At 39.5% G+C, this 27,618-nt stretch overlaps 1 protein-coding gene across 2 annotated transcripts in view; it reads left to right on the forward strand.

Annotated features, from left to right (window-relative positions):
* The window catches only part of Plcb1 (phospholipase C beta 1), a 699,616-nt gene that overhangs the window by 22,271 nt on the left and 649,727 nt on the right, over positions 1-27,618 (forward strand). For both annotated transcript variants that reach the window (XM_052183717.1, XM_052183718.1), the window contains exon 2: positions 6,462-6,539. In XM_052183717.1, coding sequence (XP_052039677.1) covers positions 6,462-6,539 — 78 coding nt within the window. The remainder of the gene's footprint in view (positions 1-6,461; positions 6,540-27,618) is intronic.

A 27,618-nucleotide genomic window follows, 5' to 3' on the forward strand; every position in this document is an offset into this window, starting at 1 on the left:
TCAGTATACAAATATACAAATAATAAGTATACAAATATACAAGTATATATAAGTATATAATAGCAAATGAACTGATGTAGAAATCTAGGAAAGAACACATTTATTGATGCGTTCAAATAATATGAAACATCTTGTGGTAACTCTAACCAAGCAAGTGAAAGACTTACAAGAATTTTTAAGATGTTGAGAAAGAAATTGAAGAAGACATCAGAAGATGGAGAGATCTCCTATGCTCATGGATTGGTAGGATTAATATAGTAAAAAATGGACATCCTACTAAAAACAAGCTATAGATTTGATGCTATTACCTTAAAATTCCAACACAATTCATCCCAGATTTTGAAAGGACTATTCTCAGCTTTATTTGGAAACATTGGGGAGGCTGTAGCTGAGATGCCTAGCAGTGTGAACATGGCACCTGAAGAAGCCACCTGCCTCCTATAGCCAGGCAGAACACCCAGTAGAGAGATAAGGACACCAATCCACCCACAAAACTTTTGACCCAAATTTATGTCCAGAAGAAATGCAGGGACAAAGACTGAGCAGAGACTGAAGGAATGGCCAATCAATAAAGGCCTGAACAGAACATGAAACCTATCCCATGCACAAGAACCATGTAGTCCCTCACATTATTAATGATGCTCTGTTATGCTTGCAGACAGGAGCCTAGTGCAACAGTCCTCTGAGAGGCTCTACCCAGCAGCAGACTGAAACAGACACAGATACTCACAGTCAAACATTGGACAGAGGTCAGGGACTCTTCTGAAGAGTCGGTGGAAGAATTGAAGGCTCTGTAGGGGATAGGAACAACACAGGAGGACCAGTAGAATTAACTAACCTGGATCCCTGGGAACTCTCAGACACTGAGCCACCAACCAAAGAATATACACAGGCTGGAACAATGACCCTGTTCCCCAACAGGGCTCCCTTGTTTGGCCTAATCTGGCAGAGACTTGATGTGAAATAATTGGGTATGTGGATGCCCAAGAGTGCCCTTCCCTAATAGGAAAAGGGGAAAGGGTTGGGGAAGGGACTCTGTGAGTGGGGAATTGGGAGGTAGGGGCAGAGTTTGGGATGTAAATAAGTAAAAATAACAAAGCAAAAGAAGACAAAAAACATCCCCCCAAACGAAACCCCCTGGAAAACATCCCAAGTATCAAAAAATGAAACCATGAAATTCTCTGGTATGGATTGAACCAGAAACAAACAAAAACAAACCAAACAAAACACACAAAACAAACAAACAAGCAGCAAACAAACAAAGTCATTCTGAGTGAGATCTTCTAGAACCAGAAAGAAAGATATGTTATTTGCTTATATGTAGATATAACTTTGTAAGTCAGTGGTAACCAACCTCTACTCTGTAGAACCATCATTATGTTTAAAGGGTCTAGGGAAACAGATAGACATCATTAGGCATGAGAAATAGAATAGATAGTTGTGGAAGCATGATGGGAGTGCCTGCAATGTAACAAACAAATGGGCAGGAGAACAAGGGAGGGAGAACAGGGCCATCTTGTTTGGAGTTCAGGAGTACAGGAGGGAGTACAGTAAAATTAAAGGCCATCTGAGTGGTAGTATGGAAATCTAATACAGTTGAAGCTTTCAATACTACATATATGATGATCTAACTAAGGTTTGTAAATAACAAGGGAAACAAAGCCCCAACTGGCCATCTCTTCACTGGAATTGGGTTATATCTAATTCAGTCGGTGGCCAAAGGAGGCCCATGGGAATCACCAAACAGCCCAGACTGTTGCCAAGACAGCTCTCCACAAACTGAGGACGAGGTACATTGTTGAAGACAACACCTACACAACTCATTGTGTTGATTAGAGAAATCAAGCAGGTGCTTACATAGGGCTTTCACACCATGTTCTAACATCTTTAGTACCTGAAGATAATTTGCACATAGCCAAAAGATAAACATAATACCTTGGATTAATATTGATGTCTTGCCTGCAAGATATGCTGGTGCAATGTTTGTACAAAGCTTGTGTGAAGAATCAACCAATTAGTGATTTGACTAATGACCAGTCTGTGAGATGGACCCCATACCTGACATTGCTTGGGTGACCAAGAACCTACCTCTAGATAGTCCAGAGACTTAGGGTAAAACCAAATACTATTGTTTAAAAAAAGTAAAATGTAACAAGAAAATGTGTTGTAATGGCTCTACACTATATTTATAGACAACTGCCTTGGTCAGCTATCCTCAGAGAAGCTTCCTCCTGCAGCACTTGGGAAAAAATACAGAGACCCAGAGCCAGACAACATGCAAAAGTGAGAGACTTTGGAATAATCATCCCTATACAGGATGTCTCTATCAAATCTCTCTCTTTGGGTCTCAAGGAACTCTGCAGAAGTAGTCAGAAAGAGACTTAAGAACCAGAGAAGATAGAGGACACCAAAATCTGAGGCCTCTGTATCAACAAGATCAACATACAAAGTCACAGAGACTAGGGTCACATGCGCAGGGCCTGCATGGCTCTGCACCATATCCTCAGTTTACATATTATGGCTTCCAGTTTAGTGGTTTTATGGAATTCCTCAGTCTGTAAATGAACAGTTCTATTTCTTGTGCCTTCTCTTGGGTTCTTTTTCTTCTAGTTGTTTTGTCTATTCCAATGTGTTAGTTTTTGTCTTACCATATACATACATACATATATATATATATATATATATATATATATATATATATATATATATATTTGGTTTTTTTTCGAGACAGGGTTTCTCTGTGTAGCCATGACTGTCCTGGAACTCACTCTGTAGACCAGGCTGTCCTCGAATTCAGAAATCCACCTGCCTCTGCCTCCCAGATACTTTTTATCCCATAGAAGCCTGTGTGTCTTCTAAGGAGAGACAGAAAGGAAGTGGCTCTAGATGGGATGGGAGGTTGGAAGGGGTAGAGTGGTGTGGAAACTGTAATCAGCTTATATTATTTGAGGGAAAAATATCTTATTTTCAATAAAAGGGAAAAAAGTTGCTAGTGGGACTTTCCGGGTACAGCTTCTGATGTCACTAGGAGAGACAATCTCTTGTTTTGGTTGTGAGCCTTGCCTTTAATAGATAGATTCTCTCACCAGCTCTAGGAGACATAACCTCACAGTAAACTCTCTGATCCTGTGACTCTTATAATCTTCCCTCCCTCCCATCTTCTGCAATGATCCCTGAACCTTAAGTATAGGAGGGTTTTGTAGACATATTGATTGGGACCGGGCTGGAACACACTCTTTGTTGATTTGTTGTGGTTTTCTGTAATGGTCTCTGTCTGTGGCAAAGGGAAGTGTCCTTGAAGATGGGAGAACTCTACATTTATCTGTGGGTATAAGACAAATGTTTATACATTGTTAGGAATTGTGCTGGCTTACTAAAGTAGTGCTTGTAGATTCTTCTCAAATAACCATGTATGTTTTCACAAGACCATCCAAATATGAGTTGAACAAAGATGACAAAAAACAAATAAACCAGATGAGGAAAAAAGCTCTGAGGCCTCAAACCTCCACAAAGAATTACAGGCATCTGAGGAGAGAAAAAGCACACTAGTTGATTGACTAGTGCCAGACAGTAGCCGTGAAAATATATATTCAAGAAATATATGTACTCAATACGTTATATTTAGTAATACAAATACACACACACACACACACACACACACACGCATGCACGCGCGCACGCGCGCGTGCGCACACACACGCACGCACGCACACATGCACGCACACACGCGTGCACACACACAGTAATAAAACAATGATGAAAAAGAAGTCAGATGTTTGAAAGGGAGAGGGGACAGGTATATGGAGGGCTTGGGAGGAAAGTAGGAAAGGGAGAAATACTGTAATTATTATAATTAAATACAGTCTTCGAAACAAGCAAGCAACACCAACACTATGGGCAATGAAGTCACTTCAGCCCTATACAAAGAACTGCAGACAACTAAGGGAGAGAGGCAGAGGTTCTCTTTTCGAGGGAAGATCACAATAATTAGTTATCCAATACCAAATGATCAGTCTGAAAATATACATTTGAGTGACATTATTTAGACTAAGCAGTCTCTATTTAGGGATATATATGTTCATGTATATAAATATATGTATGTAACAACAAAGAGTACATGAATTTGAAATAGAGAAGGGAAGGGTATATGGAGGGCTTGGGGGAGGAAAGGGGATGGGGAAATGATGTAATTATGATCTCCAAAGAGCAAAAGAAAAATGGCAAAAGGTATTTTCGGCTAAGACCTTAGTATATTAGTTCACCAGTAAATATGCTTGTGTGGTATGGGGAGATATCACAGGATCCCACCTCATGACAATGAACAATGGTCATCTAATGTCTGCGGAAAGAGGAAGAATTAGTCTTCCCAAGGGTTGAGCCCCTTACTTGGGTATCTAATAACAAGCCCTGAAACCATATACACACAAGTCACAGTGCATGGAATCAGCAGGTGCTATATGTATGTACACATATGCATAACAAATAATGGGAAAGAGGCCATGGATGTGAATCAGGAGAGGTTGGAATGAGGGGACGGGGAAGGAGTTGAAGGTGTGAAAGCAAAGGGCAAATGATGTAGTTTTACTTGAAATTTATAAAACAATATTTAATGTGTTTGTGTGTGTGCAAGAAGTAATTTTTTGAATATTGTCAGAAAATAGAACACATCTCAAAAATGTTTGCTTTTATAGCACAATGCATACAACTGAGGTGCATAGACTCCTGCATTAAATTCAGAGCACTATTTGTCTATGATGTTTTAGATTAGTATGTGGAATTTAAACTGCAATAGCTTCCTATGCACCTTTCCAAATATGTGAAAGATGGCCTTATTTACTGTTGCCTTGGCAACAATAATGCCCAAAAGCTATGCTTACTCTCTTTGGTACAATTAAAAATCATTTATGGAGCAAATGTAATTTAAAATATTATCCTCAAGCATGGATTTTAATTAACCTTAATTATATGAAATATGTAATGATAGTTAGTGTTAACATTATTTGGAAATCTAAATATAGTTTTCTAACAGAAAGTATGCCAGTGTCTTTAAAATTGTGTCTTAATAAATGCATTACTATCTTCCTTTTCCAGTTAGATAGAGATGTTCTTATTATTGCTTAACTCTGTCAGTTTTGTGTCTGACAATCTTTTGATACATGTATCTATGTGTGATTATATGTGTGTGTGCAAGGGTTTACATGTCCCACGGGGTTTTGTGTGGAGATCAGAGGACAACATTTTAAAGTCCTAACTTTCTACCATCTTTGGAACAAGTTCTTTTTGTTGTTTACTGATGTTTATACCAGGCTTGCTAGCCCAGAGGCTTCTGGGGATTTTCTTGTCTATACCTCCCATTCACCCGAAGAACTTCGGATGGCTGAGAAGCATCTTAAAAAATGCTCAACATCATTAGTCATTAGGGAAATGCAAATCAAAACAACCCTGAGATTTCACCTTACACCAGTCAGGATGGCTAAGATTAAAAACTCAGGTGACAGCAGGTGTTGGTGAGGATGTGGAGAAAGAGGAACACTCTGCCACTGCTGGTGGGGTTGCAAATTGGTACAACCACTCTGGAAATTAGATTGGCAGTTCCTCAGAAAATTGGGTACATCATTTCCGGAGGATCCTGCTATACCACTCCTGGGCATATACCCAGAGGAATCCCCAGCATGTAATAAGGATACATGCTCCACTATGTTCATAGCAGCCCTATTTATAATAGTCAGAAGCGGGAAAGAACCCAGGTATCCCTCAATGGAGGAATGGATACAAAAAATATGGTATATATACACAATGGAGTACTATTCAGCCATTTGAAACAATGGATTCATGAAATTCTTAGACAAATGGATGGAGCTGGAGAACATCATACTAAGTGAGGTAATCCAGTCTCAAAAGATCAATCACGATATGCACTCACTAATAAGTGGATATTAGCCTAGAAAATTGGAACACCCAAGGCATAATCCACACATCAAATGATGTCCAAGAAGAACGGAGGAGTGGCCCCTGGTTAAGGAAAGACTCTGTAGCAGTGTAGGTCAATACCAGAACAGGGAAGTGGGAAGGGGTGGTTGGAGGAATAAGGGGAGGGAAGAGGGCTTGTGGGACTTTCAGGGAGTGGGAGGCCAGAAAAGGGGAAATCATTTGAAATGTAAATAGAAATATATCGAATTAAAAAAAAAGAATGCTGGCTCTATACTATCTATGACCATACTTGGGTTCATGTAGGTTCTAGGGATTTAAACCCAAGTACTGATTTTTGTGTAGCAATCACTTTTAGGCATGATCCATTTCTTTAGTTGTCTGATTAATAATTTTATGACGTTAAAAATGACTACTTTGGTTTAAACTTGTATTAATAATTGATAACGTTGAAGAGTCACTTAAGAGTTATTGGTTCTTAGTAACTTCCCATGGGGACATGAATTGATATACATGCTTCTTTCATTTTCTAGGACTCTACTATTGTTACTCCAATTATTTTGAGGACTGATCCTCAGGGATTTTTCTTTTACTGGACGGATCAGAATAAGGTAAGAGATTTCTTACATTTTCCTGTTGGTCCTTAGAGAGTATTTTTCTACCTTATGTATGTCTTCCCATTTCACAGATGACCTTTTGTAGTATTATTTATTGATTCTACTTCTAGAGACTCAGCCTTAGGGCCTTAGGACTTTTCATAGATGCTTGTGAGAAATGCTAGATTCACTAGATCCTAATATAATTACTGTTTCCTATTCAAGTCAAGAAGTTGGGCTTGTGGGTTGTATTTGGTGGTGATCATGATTTTGGAGCATCAATGATTTAAATCCCTTTCAATGCAGAATGAAGAAAGTCAATGGGAAAATTCCCTTTGACCTTAATGACCAAAGGTGGAGCAGTCAGTCCTTGTCATTTCTCCCTGTGCTATAATTAACAGTTTTCCCAGTAGTAGTCTGAAATGGCCTTGATAATTTATTCATGTTTGCTATGGCAAATTGTAGTTGTCAATTAGTCACATCTGGAGAGAGGGAACACCAGATGAGGAATTGCCTTGTTCTTGTGGACATATATATATATATGGGATACTTATTAATTATAATTGATGTAGGAGAGTCAGGCCTGCTGAAGGCAGTACTATTCCTAGGCATGTGGGCCTGCCTATAGGAAAGGTAGTGAAACATGAACCTGGAATCAAGTTAGTAAATAATGTTTCTCTGTGGATTCTGCTTCAGTTTCTGATTCCAGAATCCTGCCTTGAGTTCCTGCCTGGGTTTTCCCCGGTTATATATTGTAAACCATAAGCCAAATAAACCACTGCCCAAGTTCTTTTTGATCCTGTTTTCACAGCAACAGAGAGTAAAACTACAACAGTATTAAAAAATTAAAGCTACTTTTCTACTGAGTTTTCAAGAAACTTCCCACATTTAGCTTTCTGCCCACAACACTAAGAATTCAGTAGCTCAATTCTTGTAAAGCCAGTTGACGATTCTGTACTGAATTATTAAAAACTGTCTGCAGACCTGAAGATTTATTTGAGGTTTAATGGGCAGTTAGACAAGACTATTCATAGGAAGTGGTTATGTTTTCAAGAGTCACTGGCACCTAAGAGGCCCAGCACATAGAATATTTTCATCCTCTAATTTCTGACATCTGAAGAGGTAGTTTGTTGTTGTTTTGAGAGTACAGAACACATTTAGAAGCCAATAGAGAAGCAAAACTAATAGAATACTATGAGAACAGATAGGGGCTTACCAATTGCTGTTCAGTGTGGTTCAAATATTAGTTTTGAAGCGCATGTTATGTAATTGTGGGATTTTCTACCCATGCCCCAGTTCCCAAAATAACGACTCTGATACTTATTATTTATGAATAAATGCCTTTGCCACAGGCTTTTGCTCTATCCCTGAGTAACTTGTAATTTAATTAACCCGTTCATTCTGTTCTTTGAGTGCCACGTAGCTGGTAACCTTGTCTCAGTTTTATATGTCTGTCTTTTCAGAGTTTGGGGCCAATGTATTTCCACACAAGACTCTTATCTCAGAGTTCCTCTCTCCCTCCTGGAATTCCCACCTCCTATTTTCTGCCTCAGCTAATAGGTCACCAGCTTTTTATTGACAGGTGTTGTTTCCATACAGTACACAAGAGATGCTCTCTGCAGTGCTAGATTCCAGGTATTCAAAGTCCTTGGGTAATTGGTCTTAGGCTGGGCCTTGGGAACCTTTTACACTGTGTACATGTTGTAACTCATCAGAGTTGTGAGTCCTCTCAGAAACGTTTCTATGCTGAAAAATTAATATCTGGCCTTCAGGCCAGCCCTGAATGGGCCAGTTCACAGTCTTAAAAAGCAAATCCTATTTTAATGGTGCTGGAGTTCTATCTAACTCCTATGTGTGTTTGTTCTGGAAGCATGTATTACCATAGATGTGGGAGGAAATTATAGAATTTACACCCAGGTCAGGAATTATATGTGGGTAAGATCTCATATTTATTGTTCTTGTTTGTTACTGGGTGTGTTAATCGCATTGTCTTCGACATTCTGTTTAGTTTCCTGCTGTTATGTATAAAACAATGGCTTAAAAGGTTTTTTTTTTCTTTTCACTCCTAAGGCCTATTTTTAGAACAGTCACAGCTATATTTGTGAAACATTTATTTATAATGCCTAGAGCATTTCTAAAGGTTGGGTACTTGTACAAGAGACCAAACTGTCAGTTTGATTTTTTCAACTTGTAAATCAAATTTCCATAAAAGCACCAGAAGATATTTTGGGGATTTTAAATAATTCACAGCAACTCAGTTAAGCTCCAGTAGAAGAATAATCATAAATGTTTTTTTGCTTGAAGAAGAGAGGGGGGTAAAGGCTCTTTGATGGGTCTCTATTGTTTTGAGAGCCTAATGTTTTGATCTTGTGTGTGTGTGTGTGTGTGTGTGTGTGTGTGTGTGTAAAATTTTCAATGGAGAAAATGGCTTTAAGTGTTGTATACCAGTTTTTCCTTCTTGATCATATAACCAATGGGAACAACTAATGGTGGGAAGAGGGGAGGGATTGCTTTCTGTTTCTTTATTGCTTTTCCTCTTATGGATATTAATCTTAGTCAAGAAATGGTAATTTTACTTTTTAACTTCTTAGATCTCGAAGTCATTCCTCAGTCATTTATCTGGTTAGTGCTTTATTTTTTAGTCAATGGTCATATATCTTAGACTTGAACAGATGAGAAGATTTAAGAAAATAGTAATAAAAGAAACTTACCACCTTTTCAAGTTTGTCATTTTCTTTCTGGCTTTAAGCCCAGTCTTGGAACCAGATCAAGCGATGTATCCACTTTTTGGTCTTGGACGACTGTAAACAATGCATTAGAGTCCATGCAGGCTGGACAAACTGTGCACACAAACAGAGGGCAGTATGCCAGGTTTTTAGTTGAGGTTGTGCATAAGCTTTTTAAAGGAACAGGGCTGAGTGCTACAAGCATGATACTCTGTACAGGACTCCTTGTTTAAAGTTTGGTAGTTAGTATGTTTGTTTGTCTGGTAGTTAGTATGAAGAACCTCCCATCTGGGTTATGGAGATGTCAGAGAGAACAATAGAATTCAAGTTTACTAACGTTTGAGTTTACACATTTGTTTTCTGTGATTGGGAAGCTTACACTATTGTTAATATAAGATGACTTGCCTTTCTGAGCTGTCCCTCAACACGCTCTGCCTTTGATCCATGAAGCTTGTGTAGAAGCACCTTGGTTAGTAGTTGCAGTAAGTCTTCTTATCCTGGGCTCACAGGTAAGAAGAGTGGTTGGAGAGTCACTTTGTTGTCAGAGCTTGTCTCACATGACTCTGGTAGGAGCCCCTCACATTCATGGTGCCTAACATATGCCATTTGCTGTCATGGCTGTATCCTGCCTTGCCCTTGAGCCCTGATTTCAAGCTGCTGGCTTCCTCTCTGTAGACAATGCAGCGCTGCCTCCTTCAACCAATGGCTGCTTTGACTTGTCACCATAGAAATGATAGGTGACAAAGAAGACAGACAGCACAGATGAGAGATTTCAGAATTCAAAACCAGAAATGGCAAGCCATTTTTAGAGAGCTGAAATGTGTATAGCGAAACACTGACAGGGTATTTGGGTTGGTGCAAGCAGATGAATGTGAATATCACTTTTAGTGATAAATGTTCATACTTTGTTCCCCTGCTGGACTTATTTTGAGAAATTTTCTACTGACTGTTGGTTCTGTAAAGATTATTGAATATAGTTAGCAAAAATGAGTTGTTGAATATGATTATTTTATTTTAAGCACAGTGGCTTTTCTGGTACGTAAGAAGGATGCATTTATTTATAAGTCATGGGTGAGAAGTTCCTGCCCACCCCAAGTGCCAAAAGGTTGCCTTCCTTAGACTATGCCACATGGATACCAGCAGTCATAACAGGGAGTGCTAGCCAAAGAATCCAAGTCCCTATGAGAATCAGAGAAAAGACTCAACATAAAAGAACCCTCCAACTCCTATCTAGAATGTGATACAGGAGAACATTGTCTTGCAGTTTCAAGCCCTGTTTCTGTGCCAAGTTTGCTGTAAAAATAAAACCAGTTTAGTTCAGATCTGAGAAGCTCAAGAAACTTCAGTAAATTCTTCTTTTTCTAAAAGAGGAACCCCGGGGAAAGGAAGATAAGTACATAAGGTTTAAAAAGGAATGAAAGGGAAAAAATGTATGTTTGGTGAAGGACTCTTTACTATTATATTTTGATACAGTCTTTTAAAAATGTAGATAATACATAGTTTTCTTCTAGTAAGAGATTAAAGCAGTATAAATATCTTTAACATTATCTGATAATTCCAATCCTAGGTTGGTCTCTGTCTCTTTGTTTCTCTGTCTCTCTGTCTCTCTGTCTCTCGTGTCTTTCTCTGTCTCTGTCTGTCTCTGTCTCTGTCTCTCTCTCTCCCTCTCTCTCTCTCCTTGTGTGTGTTTGTGTGTGTGTGTGTGTGTGTGTGTGTGTGTGTGTGTGTGTGTGTGTGTGATCCAGGAATGGATATCGGCTTTCTTATTTATTCCTGGATTTTCTTCATGAATTTGAAATGTATAACTGTGTAAATATTGCATTTTTGGTTTTGCCCAAATCCATTTTATCCCGTTATTATGTTATTTTTGCTATTTTGGAACCTGTCTTTGACTTCTTCAAATGTTACAGATACTCTTGTATGAACCTACTCCCTTCTTATAACTTGTACTAATGTATCTTCATATTGGATTGCAAACCTTTATTTAATGATAATGAGGTTCCCACTGATGGATTCTTGGTATTTCTTTCTGACTTGGGGCAACACTAAACCTCCTCCAAGACAGAGCAATGGCCAGACTGATGCTCTGTTTTTGGGTATACAGGTTACAGGTTCTCTAAGAGAAATACTTACAAGTACCATTGCTGTGTGAAAGCTAAACATGACTTTAATTTTAGTCTTTGGCTGTATCTACATAATGCTATGTGAAAGAAACTGTTCTCATGCCCCAGTCAACAGTGTTAGGAAACATTCAACCTTTCCTGACTGATGTGACTATTGTATCTATCTATGTTTCAAGATTCCCTACCTGATTTGCCAGGAAGCGGAGCACCTTTTCAGTCATTACTGGCCATTTCTGATCTGGATTATTTACCACATCCCTTGCACTTGTGTTGATACTTCTTGGGTTCTAGCTGCAGTGAATCTTGCAAATAACATTCTTCTGTCTGTGGCTTGTTTTGAATTCCCAAACATCTAATTCATGCATGGCAAAAGATGGCTTCAAGTCAGAAAGCCTGATGGAGTCACATTTTAACTTTTGTTTGTTTCTTTTTTTCCCCCCCTGACTCATCATCTTTATTGCTACTGTTACTGTTAATTGAGGTTTGGAGCCCACATATAATGGATACTGATGAATGGCAGGAGATGGGGTTCTTAATTTGCTTTCCTTTAGTAGGTTGTCCTGTGTGTTGGAGGCTCTCTACACTTTTTAGTTGTAGCCTGTGGGTAGCACCCTGCGGCACCTTTTGCCATGGGCCCTTCTCCTTAGCCTAGAGGTTGAGGGTCTACTCACCTGATCATCATACTGACCTGATGCTCTGTTGTCTCAAGTGACTTGAATAACTTGAAATATCTGTGCCTGTGGACTTCATGGTTGTCATTACCTACTTCATTCCTGGTTACCCTCTGACGTTTGCACTTTCTGGTTGAGCAGGCACCACCCCTTCTGTTTGCATGTGATTTAGATTGCAGGCATACATTTGTACTTTAATGTTCTCTCATTTCTGGGAAACAGCATAGGGGCGATTGACTCTGCTCGCTCCTCCATCTGCCACTCTCGCCTCCTCTAGGCTTTTGTGTGAGGCAGCTTGTGGGTCTCTCATCTAGAATGCTGATGACTGATGTGTCTGTAAATGTCAGTGGTAGATACCCTTCTCTTGTAATCTGAGATTTCTATACAGAGTTCAAATGAAAAGTTTAAAAGTTAAATATTTACATAAGCCACGGTGATATTTTTAAAACAGAAGTCCAGAGCTAAGAAATATTTTGGATGATGAATCATAAACCTCACAAAAAAGAATCATGTGGTTTCCTTTGAAAAACCTTTCTAGGCTCCATAAAGAATGGTGGGTCCATACTTTAATTATGGACTATAATATACTAATAATTATCTTCCTCTTTGGGAGACATGTGTTTAGTGCATTCCAGGAACATCATTTCTGATCTATCTTTCCTGTAGTACTCTAGAATTGACAGCATGCTTGAACATAAAGATACAATTGCAGATTAAGGGCTGATACTTGCCCACTTTCCTTGACTTTTCCAAGAGGCTGAAATAATAAACGAAGTCACCTTAGCACGCAGCACAACTGGAGTAGTGCAGCTTTGTCAGTGATGCCATTATTTCTGGGCCACTGCAGACTGGCTGATTGCTCTGTGGCCAGTGCTTTTCTCCCTCCCTCCTGTCCCTTTCCATCTGCACTGTCAGTGAGATGGATGCAAGCAATTCCAAGAGTACCACTTACTCCTTACCTCTCCATAGGACCCCCAGCCGTGCTCCAGTGTCCAGTCAGCGTCTGATTCTATTCACTTTTTATCCCCAGCTGTTAGAAGTCATTCACATCCCGTGTAGCTTCTCAGGGTCTGGTGAGTAACACCCACCCTCACCCATGAGATCCGATGGATACATATCATATCTATACAAGCTTTTAAGACTGGAAAAATCTGAGGTGCATGCTGGATGTTAATTCCTAAAGTGCTTCTGTGGGATAAAGCCCACTCACTTCATTGTTAACTTTTGAAAAAAGAAAACAATATGGCTTTCTTCTCTTTCTATCTCCCTTTCTCACCCCTTCTGTATCCTAGAACTACTTCTACAGTCAACCATTTTCACTGTAATCTTTGTTTGGGGATGTCTTGTTATTTATATGTAATACTGAACAGGTTAGTGTAGATGCCTCCTGAATCAGCAAGATAAAGGTATTATTTAGTTAAGAGCCATTACTTTAAGCCAGGGCTAGTTTCCCCAAAACAGAACTAATTTATATTACCATGGCAGATGGGCCTGCCTTCGGGGTCAGTGTCTGACGTCTTATGTTTAATAAGTCACCTCAGGTCTTAGATGACTATCTGCTTATGCCCTGCTTTGTTCATCTATAGACAAGTATTGATAAGTTCGGATAAGGATGAAGGTTCACTGAAAACAGGAACATCATGCCCACTACTTTTTGAACACCCAGTCCTTTGTGGTAATTTCTGTTATAAACAATCTCTGAATACCCAGTCATTCCTGATGCATTGTTAGGGACCATAAATGTGCTGCTTTGAAAGCCAAGTAAACCTTTATGTTTGTTTGCATTTTTATTACAGTTTTTTTTTCTTCTTGCTAAAAGTGACCTGCTTTCTATTCAGGACTATTGTGCTCTTTTGATCTAGAGCACTGAAGCTTGGGGCTTGTTGGGCAAACAAGATGTTTGTTTATGTATTTCATAATGTTTTGGGAACAGAGCCATGGAAGGCGAAAGAAGAGATTTATTGCCAGAAAGACGTTTCCTCTGAGGATATTCACTAATAAATACTCCATCATAGGTGAAAGTTTTTTAGACCGTAGGGGATTTGAAGCATCTTACGGAATAAGCTTTAAGATGATTTAAAGGTCTTTGATAAGAGAAAATGGTATTATTATCCTCCAGGAGGCTCGGATGCTGCACAGTTGCCTGTGTCTTTTTCATAAGATAATCGTTTGGATTATCCAGTTATACTGGTACCAGGCATTGTTTCTTATCCACACCGACTTGATCCTTAGAAGTTAGTATTCTAGTGTTTCTGAGGATAAGCAAACCACTGTGAGTTAAATTGACAGAAACAGGCACATAGTCCTACTCATCAGCTGAAGTTTCTCATTACGTTCCATTTCCATCAACCCTGCCTTTTTACCGCCAGGACTTCCCTTTGATTTTCATTACAATAAATGCTGCCCTAGTACAGGAAAGCCAGGTGTTACTGAGGCTTAGTGTTTGCAGACAAAACTTAAGTGTACATATTATTAGAAGGGAGGCTTTCGTGCATCCTTGGTGGCTGGTGATTCATGCATTTTTGATAGAATTTCTGATGAAGTACAGATTCTTAAAGTGTGCTTAATATCACTGTAGTTTTGGTGAAGTGTCGTCACGACAGTTTCTTTGTTGTGTCACCATCACTGTGTGTCTGTGGGAGCAACAATAGCCACACACATGTGAGTGACAAGTGCAGTAAGTGGAGTCATGTTGGCACTGTGGCTTTAATTCTCAATTTTGTGATCTCAGTAGAACTTAATCATGAAAATTAGGCTTGGTTCTATGATTTACTTATATATTTCTTCTCAGTCTTGGAAGTTGAATGGGATATTTTCCACTCTATGAAGCTATTAGAAGGGGTTTCAATCCTTTTAGGCAGAAACATGTTTTGAGCTGTGGAATTGGAAGAATGTGTGGAGGAAATACATTTCTATGTTGTTTATGATTTTAGTTCCTTTTATGCAGACAACTATTGGCCTTACTGTGCCAGCTTGCTTGAACTGCAGATGTCTTAGATACAGTGAATGGTCTTGGTTCTTTCCTGGTTCATTTTCTTGCCAAGGCAGGATTGTTTGACCCTACCCATGTGGTTCTACCAAGCTCTCTCTATACTTAATAGACAAGACAAACTTCTATTTGTATTTTGGTAAAACTAAATTTAGATCCTCATTTTTTGAAAGCATTTATCACCACACAAACAAGAACAAAGAAAGTAACATAACTGTTTTGTTCCATTTTTCATGTTTCATTATTGTTTGTTTTATTTAAATAATTTAAAAAGGAAAAATGCAACATTTGGACAGTTTATTGAGAAACCATTGTTCACATTCACATACAAATTCAAGTCTGGGAAAATGTTCTTTCTTAGTATGTTTATTTTCTTGTATCTTTTCTTCAGGATTATGGCTACCAGTAGCATCAATAACAACAAACACCATGTGAGATTTTTCCATATTCAATGTAATAAAGAAAAAGAGGAGAGGTATACATACAATATATAAATTTATTGTTTATATTATTATATTTAAATAAATATATAGTTTAATAGTATTTATTTATGGCATATAGAGAGCACATATTGTGCTACAGTGAACTTTTATAATATGTATGTATATACAAATACATACATATACTACGTACTATAATAGTATATATGTATATATATATACTATTATATAATGTATCATTGTTCTACCATATATTGTGATGTCTGTATGTTATAAATAGAACATATAGCATATATACCATTATACAATATTATTTCATGTAATATAATGTTTGTATATTATATACAAACTTATTTTATGTATAAATATATATTGTTTATATATATTAATATAAAAACTTTAAAAACTATATCACTGTGCCATAATAATGTATACACTGTATAATCATGCCCATAAGCCTGTGAAGGTCAGTACTATAATTATCATCATTTATAAGCAAGTAAATTTAAGTGCACTCAGAAGTAATGTACTGACCTTTGGTTATGTGGTTGACCCGTGTCAGAAATAGAATCATGACAGCGCTGTCTGGCCATATGGCCTAGATTTTAACACTTTATGTTTTCAAGAAACTGATTAATGTGTTAGGTTGTTTATCTGTAGGACTTTCCTCCTCAGATTTGTTTGAATAAGGAGTCTTACTAGGCACAGTACATTTTCCTAGAAGAAGGAGAGTATGAAGGATGCCCAACTTGGGCTGCACATTAGCAATCATTGGAGAAGCTACAAATAGTACTGTCATTGGCTCCACGCTCCCTCCCCCAACACAACAGTTATGCTTTACTGGGCTGCTATGTGGGGTGCACTTTATTTTTCAAAGCTCCTCATTTCTTTGTATCATGAAGCCCAGGTGAGCATCACCAAGGAATTCATGAAACTTAGAGACTGCGTACAAGTACACGTGGCTTTGACAGTCATGCCAAGGCCTGCTTTTCATCATAGCAACACTCGCCATGAACATTCACATGATTCTGAATTATTTGAATGCGATTGGATGATACTCCTTAAACTGTGTCTAGTAAGGTAGGAAATTACTGGCAGTTTTAGAATGTTTCTTAATAATCTATTGAACTGAAATAGGACTTCTTGTTATGCTTATAATTAATTAAAATGTGTTAGTGTCCCACTCCCCAGAATGCTCAGGTGTTACGTGCTTACCGAACGTCCCCATCTAAGCCTGCCTGTCCTCCTTTGTGTTTATTGGCTAAGATTCTCCATTAGGTAAAGGGACATAATTAAATTAATTGCCCTTCTGAAGAAAATAATGTGGTATTAAAAGTGGCTTTAAGGAGCTTAGGCTACAACAGTGACAGAGTATGTCTTAGCATCTACAAGCCTCTGGTCAATATTTAGCATACTCAAACCAAATCAAATCAAACCAAACCAAACCAAGCCAAACTAAACCAAACCAAACCAAACCAAACCAAACCAAACTAAACCATCAAAATATGTTTCAAAATAAAACAGCCAACAGAAAAGACAACCCAAAACCTATGTGATTATTTAATTTTATAACTAAACTTTTATCTACAAATCCCCAAAGTATCTTATTAAAATGCACCATTACATCATTTCTTGTCAGTTCATTTATTTATTTATTTATTTTTAAATATTTATTTATTTTTAAAGATTTATTTATTTTTATATATTTGAATACAATGTTACTGACTTCAGACACAGCAGAAGAGGGCATCAGATTACATTACAGATGGTTGTGAGCCACCAGGTTGTTGCTGGGAACTGAACTCAGGACCTCTGGAAGAGCAATCATCGGTTTAACCACTGAACCATCTCTAGCCCCTCTTGTCAGTTTATAAGAATTTTCCCTTTTTGTCCACATATGCTAACTAGGGAAACCATGGAAAGTCAGGTATTTTCACACGTCATAGGAAGCCTCACTTTTAGTCATCTTTAGATGGTACCCATGGATGAGGCAAAATTCACATTTCTTTCATAGGGATGTTCTGTTTCCACTCTGCCTTCTACAAGGGATATTTACAAGACGAGAATGATTTTGCATGAGATTTCTGTCCAGCACAGTGCAGAACTCCACTTCAGGTCTGTGGTCTGGAAATGGTATTGTACAGAGGCAGGCAGGGCACCTGTGTGAAATGAAGGCGTCAATGAAAAGTTTTATGAGGCAGAACTAGTTGCTAGACTAAGAAGCTAATGACTGTGCTGCTATACATAATGGATTCTATTTTTAGATGAACATTTGTTCCTCTTGCATGGCTTCATTATGCAAGAGGACAGCAGCTTCAGCACTATATTTTGAATATTGAGATATTAGAATACCAGAGTAAATGCAACCTTAGATATGTTACCATTTTCTCATAGGATTGTGCTCTTCCTGGTTCATAAATAAAGAGAGAGATGATATCAAAAAGTAAAAAGAAAAAGTGCCTAAGGAAGCTTTGGTAATGGCTGAATTCTTCCAGCTGTCAGTTCAAGCTTTATTCAGGGTGACCCTTTGACATATGACACACAGTGGGGACATGAGAAAGACAAGCAAAGGCAATTAATTCTCATGTCCCACAAAAGGAAGTCATTCTGCCTGGTGTCCTGACTCCAGGTGAGTGCTTAAATAAATACATGGTACGTGAGAGCTTCCATTCCTCTGTGAGGCTCTGGAGACAGCACAGAGGAGAGGGAGCTGTGGCAATTACCCATCAAACCCCAGAAGTCAGGGAGCAGCTCTTCTGGGATATTGTCCCAGCTTTTGTGCCAATTTCTTTTGCTCCAGGGCCATAAGTCAAACACATTCCAGACTTCGAGAAAACTCTCATACATAGTTGCAGCTGAGATCCTTCAATGGTGTGTATGAGTGTGTGAATGTGTGTGTGTGTGAATGTGTGTGTGTGTGTGTGTGTGTGTGTGTGAGAGAGAGAGAGAGAGAGAGAGAGAGAGAGAGAGAGAGAGAGAGAGAGAGAGAGATAGAGAGCATGTGTAATCATACTATCAGTAGTGGCTGTTCTTGAAGCTCTAATTTTCAGTTACTCAAACTTTGTATACCTGTGTGCTATAAGCTACAAACTGGGAGTTAGACACATTCGTAAACAGATTTTGCTTAGTCTGCCCAATGCTCTCACAATTTAAAACCTGGGGACTTTATAGGTAAATCTAGATTTCTCAAACAAATATCACAAAATAGTTCTGTCCAACAGGCCCTTATAGCCACATTTGGCCAGAGCAGAGCAGCAGATGCCTGTCTTAGCCAGGGCATGTGATATCCAATCTGCCAGTCCCCACCAGACCAGCCTGCTTAATTTACAAGAACCTGTACACTCATTAAGCGTAAACAGCCAGGCCAGTCTGGCAATATCCTATTTGGAATCTTCAATACATTAGTGACTACGAAGCATCACGTTGAATGCTGTTAATTTGGTCTCAATGAGCCATCAGGATATGTGGCATAAAGATTGAGTTTTGCAGTGGAAAACGTGGCTGAAGGTCAGCGTATTTCAGGCCCGCACCTCAGCATTTTAAACAAAACATTCATTTCTCTAAGTCTCCCTCCCCCCTCTCTCTGAAATATGGATCTGAAGTGTGTGTGCCCTAGGGTCCTGCACCACTTTAAAGGGCTATTACTCCAAAGTGACTTTCACGTGGCATTGTGCTAGGTACGATTTATAAATATGACTCCTTGGCAAAGGATTTGTGACTGAATTGCTCCATCAATCTGAAGGAAATAAGAATGGTGGAGACAGGACACCAGGCAGAATGACTTCCTTCTGTGGGACAAGAGAATTTACTTCACTTCTCGCTCATCAACATGAACAGCAAATGTATTGTGCTGTCTGATGCAATATTCCCTATGTACACATGGCTTTTAAATTAAATTTAAAAGTTATTTTAAATTAAAATACATTTCCTTCATCATAGTACCCCACCCCCTAGCTGTGGACTAGTGTCATTAGTAAACATTCCCATGAAAGTGGAAAATTTCAATAGTCATTGGTGGGTGGAATATGAATTTGGGATGGCATTTCCGAGCCAGGACACAGTTTCCTTGCAGCAGGATGTTTCTAAGGCCTTGCAGAGAATGACAATTTCTCTCTTTAGTTAGATCATGGAGTATAGGTACTGATGGTGGGACCAGCCTTTGTTATTTATTTCCCATGGAAGAAGATTTTGGGACAGCTCAAGATACTACTTTTGAGAGTCAAATGAGAAAACGAATCCTACAGAAAATCGTGTCCCAGTTGGTTTTGTGTTACCACAAGAAGGTGTTTTGTGTTACTACATTCAGGCTCAATTCTGACAGACAGTTGCTCCAAAGAACACGGCTGTGTGCATGGGGTAACCTTACTTTATACCAATTGGCTTATATGATAATTAACTCAGGTCATACAAGCTAATTGTGGCAGGTGTTTTCTTGGAAGGCTGTTTCTAACCCTGTGGTTTGGAGTAGAATATCTCTTTGTCGTTTTGAACACATCATAATTCTTTTCACCTTAGCACTGTCCATCATATGTTAATTTTGTCTAACCCCCTTTTGTTTGACCTTTAGATGACGAAGCCCTTGAATTCAAGGATATTAGCCAATCACCATTACCTATTTCTGGTACACTGTTGGTACATAATAATTGCTCAGTCAGTGTATACCAAATGGTTGAGACTCAGGAAGGTTTTACAGTAGCTTGTCTGAGGTTAAAGGTTACTAGGAAGTAAAAGACCCATCTGTCAGTGTCCAAATCCAAGGTTTGTTCCTTCTGTTACTCATTCACTGTCTCTATGCTCCAGTGGCCAGCTGCTTCCCTCAGCATTTTATATGACCTCCAGCCTTCTGTGGATGAGAGAAATGGGAACACGTAACAGGATATCTCCACCAGGTTCTAAGCCCCAGAGTCACCTCCATCTCCTACTCCTATCTGTCTCCCTTCCCGGGTAAGCTCTATCTTCTTGGTTCAGGGTCCAGGGGCTTCTCAATGAACTTACACTAATGCTTATTTCCTGTGTTCATTGAGTCATCAATATTTCTGCTATAACAGGCTCTCTACATTATTAACCACAGAGTGCCTCTTCTAGAAATCAAAAGAACTCTGTTCCCACTCCGGCCTTTCACAGATCTACCTCCTTTGTCTTTTCATTCTCACCAAACTTCAGTTTTGTCACCTGCTCCTTAACCAATGTTCACCTGGGCTCTGAGGCTCCGACTCATCTCTTCTCCACTGAACATTCTTAATGCTTTTAGGTGATATTTTGTGTGTGTGTGTGTGTGTGTATCAATGTCTTACAGTACTGATTGCCCAGACTTCGTTGAAATGTTGAGCCAACTTGCCTCCCTTCCTACAATGGCTCTTCACCTCCCTATCTGGCCACTTCAGTCAACTTTGCTGGAGCTGAAGAGCAGAGCTCTTCTTTAGTCATAGTCCAGGGATTCTGCATTTGCACCTCATTCGCTACCCGGACACATGGCTCTCAGTCTGATCTCTTCAAGCAATATCTTGCCCCGAGATACAAGCATTTCTTAGATTCATGCTGTCTGCTCCTGTGCTCCATGTCTGTCCTGCTCCTGCAGCATTCTCAGCTCCACCTTTCCCAGGCTGAAGTCTCCTGGCTTGACACATTCTTCTCCACCTCTGACGGGCCACTGGCCCCTTGTATTTTGTCCTTCAGGCACAATGAGTGTCCTAGCTTTGTTACATTCCTGTGGTGGAGAACGTTACTTCCCATTTGACATCCTCTCAATAATTTCCTTCTGCTGAGGCAGTGTATTGTCTCCAGTTTAAATGGCCTCCATCTTCTTGTGCCTTACATTTCAGTGACAGTAAAACAATTTATAAAGTCCAGTGTCCACTGTATTGACTACTGCTGACTCCCCAGTTTGAGAGATTTCATGCCATAGTGCCGTGTGACTAAATGTGGGCTTTGGGAGGTCCTGGTGCAATTGACTAAGAAGCTGTACCTATGCTAGCATACTGCTGCCACGTATGAATGTCTGTCCCCTACACTGCTGTCCCTAAGGCTCAGGGCTATGCTTGGCACAGAGCTGGTACCCAGAGACTGTTATTGGAAAGGGAGGAAGCACGTGTGTTTGTTGTGTGGGGGTAGGGAGGGAGAAAATAATCCCAAATCCTTCATTTTGGAATTTGGCTTTGGGCTTTGGAATTTATTATCTTCAATCTCTTCATTTTTCTCTGATAGACTTGAGGACCAATAGGGCTGAGGAGATAATTCAGCCAGTAAAGTACAAGCCCGAGGAGCTGAGTTTATCCTTAGAACCTGCATAAAACTTCTGAGCATCATGGAGTCCTTTTGTAATTCCAGCATTACAGGGGGATCCTTGGGGCTTACTGGGAAGGCTGCCTAGTACAATTGGTGTATCCTGTGCTAGAGAGAGAGACCTTGTTTTTAAAAGCCATGACCAGAAATCTCCTGAGGGATGAGTTTGTTGTTATTCTCCTCTATACCTAACATGCATGTATACACACATGCATGCACATGTATATGGACATACACATAAATACACAAAAATAAAAATGGAAAATTCTTAAACACCAAACAAGAATATTTCCAATGTGGTACACTGTCATTCTCAAAACTAAATAAAGCAAGTGATGTAGCTGAGGTTCATATATTAGAAGATTTATAGTTCAACATGTAAATGAATCTGCTTTAGAAATGATTGAAGGTGATAACTTTGTTACTCCTTTTAAGTGTGTATGTTGTCAGCTAAGAGATATTTCCTGTTTCTCTTTAATTTTTGATATAGTTATTTGTAAAGAATGAAGCTAAATAAACAAGGCAGTAACAAAAATAGAAGTTATTAGTGTTTGCTGTGTAGCCAAATGACCTAAACTATAGTGCCTCAGAACAGCACACCTTTTCATTTATGGGGGAGGTCAATGTGGGTTCATACTCAGATGTGGGTTTGGGTGGATCATTTTTGGTTTCCTCTGGCCTCCATATATCCTGTGGTGGATGTGTGGCTCTACCAAAGAGCCATGTGTTGTGGCCAATGCTCCAGTCAGGTGACTGTTAGAATGGTGTGTGACCCGTATGGTCTCTAATCCTTCAACAGGCTAGTTCAGCCTGGTTTTGTGGGTCACTGGCCCTGCAGTCTCTGAAGGAGAGAAGATGCTTTAAGGCCCTAGAAATAGGATTGCCATACTAGTGAATCCTCCATGGTTTTGTATGTCAAAGAAAGCCATTCGTACAGAAAAGTAGTAGATGGCATGTATTCATAACAAGGCTTGCAAGATGCGGGAGCATCGTGCCTTGTCTGCTTTGTCAGAGCCAAAAAGCAGATAAGTAAACACAGCTAACTACTGTGATTATTACCAATCTTGTACATCATTCGTCGTTTTACCTCCTTTGTCCTCTCCTCTGAAGATTTGGAAGTATTGTTTGTTTGCTTGTTTGTTTTTTCCCCAGTGTGAAATAATCTTCGTTTTTTTTTAAAGTCTGTTTTAAGAATGTAGAAATAACACAAAACTGTTTTCAAAAGTGGGAGAAAATGGGAATTAAACTTCAGGATTCTCCACTGTTGAAAAATGATCAGGGGAAGATTACCGCGGTGGAGGTGGAAATCATTCCACACTTCTGGTAGCCTGGGCCACACAAGCGTTTTTCTGAGATAGGAAGCACACACATTTGATCGAGGGTGAGGGCAGTAGGTTTTGTCAGTGAAGCGTGCGAAAGGATCAGTCCTTGCTCTGAGCTCATCCTTTTTTAAGCTGAGTGTGCTCTGTGAAGATGCAGGCATCAGCGTATTTATATCTAACAGAGCCAACAGGGCATGTAGTGAGAGGGAAGGAAGGCCCTTATCTAGGGGATGTATATTGGGTAGGGAGCTACTGAGCATAAAAAGTTCAGTTAATCTCCATCTCTTCACTTTGTGCTGTATAGAATTAGGTCATGGCCTCTGCCTCCATAACTGCTCTTTTGTACAGTGCCCTATGTAAAATCATGGACCGGACACCCTGGTTCAGACCCTGGCTTGAACACTGTATGTGTCTCTGCAGAAGTCTCTTAACCAATCTGTGCTTTTCTTTCCTATGCTGTAAAATGGGAATACTTGCCTTCCTAGGAATCTTATGAAATGCCTGGCATGCCACATGTTGTAAGAGATCCATTAGTTAGCTGTTATCTCCTTTCAGTAGAAATTTTACTAGATGTGAAATTGAATTCTAACAGGTGACCAGATATTTCCGGCCCATAGTCTATATTCTTTTGTACTTAATCTGATTGAAAAACTGGAACTTTGGAGGAACATCGCTGTCTTAGTCTAGGTATATTAACAGCTCTGTCAATTTTGTGTTAGGAGCACCGGGGTCCACTCAGATTCTAGGAACTCCCGAATGGCCATCATGGAGCCCAAACTCAGAGAGGACCCAGTGCACAAGACAGAATGAACATGCCAATTGGTCTTGACCCAGTGAGGCTCAGGAATGGACAGCTGAGGAGGAGAACACAGTTTGATATAAACTGAGTTTCCAGACAAGATGCCCCCTTAGACTGAGATTGTCTACCTCTTAAAGCAGGCATCAAATCTGATCTCTCTTTGGATATCAGACACCAATCTTTCATATTATATGTATATTTCATATTGAAACAATGTCATTATGGTATTCATTAAGATGGCTTGAGGCAATTAATTTGTAAAACCTGACCTTGTCCCTCTACAGGTTAGTTGCAGTATTCCCCCTAGCATCTGTGGGTATCTATACACAGATCCTGTGGAGTATTGAAGGCCGCTGATTTGTTCCTCTACTGGCCAGTGTGACCATTACACTTGGGTTCTAGGGATCCTCTGCACTGATTTAGCAAGTAGGAATTAACTTTCCTATTATTAATGGCTTTTCAATGTACCCTAAAACTCCCATGGAATTTTGAGGAACACTGACATCCCTCTAGTGGGCTTGTTTGTCTTCCCCCTGGGTTCTGGGAACACCCATCTTTCGATTCCATTTTGGCTTTAAAGTGCCTACCTTGTGCTTCTCTCTGCTGTTCATAAGATATACAGATAGAAAAGACTGCTCAGATTTAGTCAAGAGCTTTATGTGCTGTCAGGACAAATAGATAGTGCTGCTGGTTGTGTGCTTTCCATTGAAGATTTCAAGTCTATGGTAGTTATATTTGGATCTTATAAAACCTATGTAATAAAATTTAAAAGCAGGTAGCATAGGGAAAAATTTGAATGAATCATTTGGTATAAATCACTTTTTTTTCAAGGTCTAGGTGGGTACACTGGGATAGGAAACTCATGTAATGATTTATTTTAAATTGAATTTAAGTTTTAGATTTATATGGTCAGGCTGAAGAAAGACTGTATCATTTTTTATAACTTTCAAGAACATAAAATTATAAGTCCGAAGGCAATAGGTTGTGGAGTAGCCTTTATTTATTTCTTTTTTTTTTTTGACCTGGAATAGAATATTATATTTGAAAAGGCACAGTGTATACAGAAATTTCAGGTGACCTTTAATTTCTAGCTTTACATAAACATAAAACTATGAATCAAAAAGACTGGTTATTATAGGAAGTTAATAGGGAAGTCCCAGGTTTGTTAGGTTAAGACAATATGGATATGCCATCTTTACAGGTCAAAAATGATCAAATACAGGATATTTTTTGAAGTCCAAAATACTGCTATTCTGAAAGAGCAGTATCATTACTTTCTCTAGGTTGATCGTTCTGTGTTGAACACTGAGGAAGAGCTGGTCCATACAGGTCTGGCAAACAGAAGCTCGAATCCTGTTATTTATGTCCATGACTACACTCTGAAACATCTGTGTTTACTGTGAAAGCAATAGACAACAGAGGGCATGCAGTTTCCAGGAATCTCTCTCAGCTTAACACTCCTCTGTCCTCTGTGAGGGAAACAAGGACCATTGTTTATAGTCAGCTTTAAGCTGAAGTTTTGGAATAAGACACTTGACATTATCTTCCTGCATTTTTTTTTTAATCTTCAGCTCATGAGTTTCATTCATTTTGTCACTTTGGAGAGAAGCTGATTCAGATGTGTGGTCATTTTTGAAGCACTGCATAGCTGAAGGTGAAGTTCCTAAGGCCTATGTCTAAGCCCTGGCATTGTCACTTCTGAGTTGTGTCATTTGTGGCGTGTGGCTTTAACCCCTCTTTGCCTCATAATTCACATATAGAAAAAGAAGGATGGTTGAGATTGCATGAATTGTACAGTATATGTGATTAGTGTTTATCATGTTGGATGATGCACTTTGTGTTCCTTTAAATTTGTTTTTTTCATTATAGTTTACATAGTTTTGAAACCTGAAAATGCAGGCCATCTAAAGAATAACTCTTTGTCTTTTAAAATGAGAGAAACAATAGATTTTTCTTTACTAGCAGATGGTCATCTGTGGACATAGCCCATTGCCAGTAGAAAGCTGTAGTGAACTGCAAGGTGAACATTTCTTCATCCCAATATATTTTGCAAACATTGGTTAAAGATGGCAAGTCGCCCTTGAACACCTGCCTGGGAACTCCCCCACCTGCCTTTTTAACAGTCCAGTGCAGTTTCTCTTCAGGTGTGTTTTTTCCCTAAGGAGCAGTTTGGTGTACCCATTCTACCCATGCTAATCCAGGCTGTCTAGAGATGGGATATGTGGGCTGTAAGTCCCTCAGCTTCTGAACATCTACTGAACGACAGTGCTCACTCTTGTGTCTCAGCCATCACAATGCAAATGCACTGGGGGTGGCAGCCTGCTATGGAGTGCCATGAGAGTTTGAGAGGAGCTGGAAAGGGAGCCAGACGGGCTGTTGTTTTATGCATGGTCACAGAAAACATTTGTGATCAGCTGACCTCTGAGCAGAGATTCAGAGGCCATGTGGATGATGCATATGGCCCTCTAAAGGAAGAAGGCGCCAGAGAATTAGCAAGTGTGAAACTGTGGTCCTTCTGTTGTTTTGTTTGTTTGTTTGTTTGTTTGTTTCAACTCCACGGATGGAACCCAGTCTCTCATGTGTCCTGGCATGGACTGCACCATTGTCATACCCTAACTCCAACTCCTGAGAGAGTTTGAAGGACGGTAGAGCCCACTTGTCTGAAACAAAGAAAATGGGGACTGGAAGCCATAGCAGGAGGCAGGCTTTTAGGGATCACACTGGAAGGCAAGGGTAAGGGAGCGTGGATATATTAAGTGTAACCAGATCAAGGGTAAGGGTTGGTTTTTTTTACTGAACAAAATTTGAAGGATTATAAAGTTTTAGACATAGGTGTACCAGGATGGATTTGGATTTTACAAACAGGATCTTTCAAAGGGATGGTGTAGACTCATTTCTCTATTCTGTGCTGAGTTCATTGACCAGACTAGAAATGATGAAGAAGTACCTGTCGGTCCTGGGCATGTATTCAAGAGACTCCTAACATTATGAATGCATGTATGCGTGCGCACACGTGTGGGGTGTGTGTGTGTGTGTGTGTGTGTGTGTGTGTGTGTGTGTGTGCATAAATGAGTATATGCATGTGGGTAAAGCTTACAAGAGCTAGAAAGAAGAAGAAGGGAAGGTAAAAGGAGGTGCTGAGAAGAGTGTCTAGGAAGAAGAATGCAGGAGACACGCAAGTCAAGTAGTCTAGGAGGGAGGAGACAAGGTGATAGAGGAAGGCGAAGATGAGGTGGAGAGGAAAACAATGCACTGAAATAAATTTTATTGAAAATGCCATAATGATACCTGTCTTTATTTGTTACCAAAATTCAAAATAGTTTTAAAAATAAAGTAAAAATGTAAAAAGAATGAGGGGAAGTTAGGGGCTCCTGATGATGACAAGGAGAGGCACATTGGTTTGTAATATCAGGGATAGAGGAACAAACTGGAATCATGTTGTGTGTACCTAGTGAGGAGAAGAATACCCAGAAATCCAGATGTTCCACCCTTCCTGCCCAGCAGCAGCAGGAGGCACAGAAAACCTCTTTCCTCCTTCGAATCTTGGAATAATCCCTCTGGGGTCATCAGGATAGGCCAGCACCATATTCAGGGATCGTTTGGAGCTCATTTGACAATATTGTGACTGGTATGAATACATCCAAAGAGGCACAATGTACACAAAGAGGAGATGATAACTGGATGTCACATTCCAAAGGAAGCCTACCATAAGAGGCACCCCAACATGGGAGTTCTCTAGTCT

This window comes from Apodemus sylvaticus, chromosome 5 (assembly GCF_947179515.1).
Source record: "Apodemus sylvaticus chromosome 5, mApoSyl1.1, whole genome shotgun sequence".
NCBI lineage: Eukaryota > Metazoa > Chordata > Mammalia > Rodentia > Muridae > Apodemus > Apodemus sylvaticus.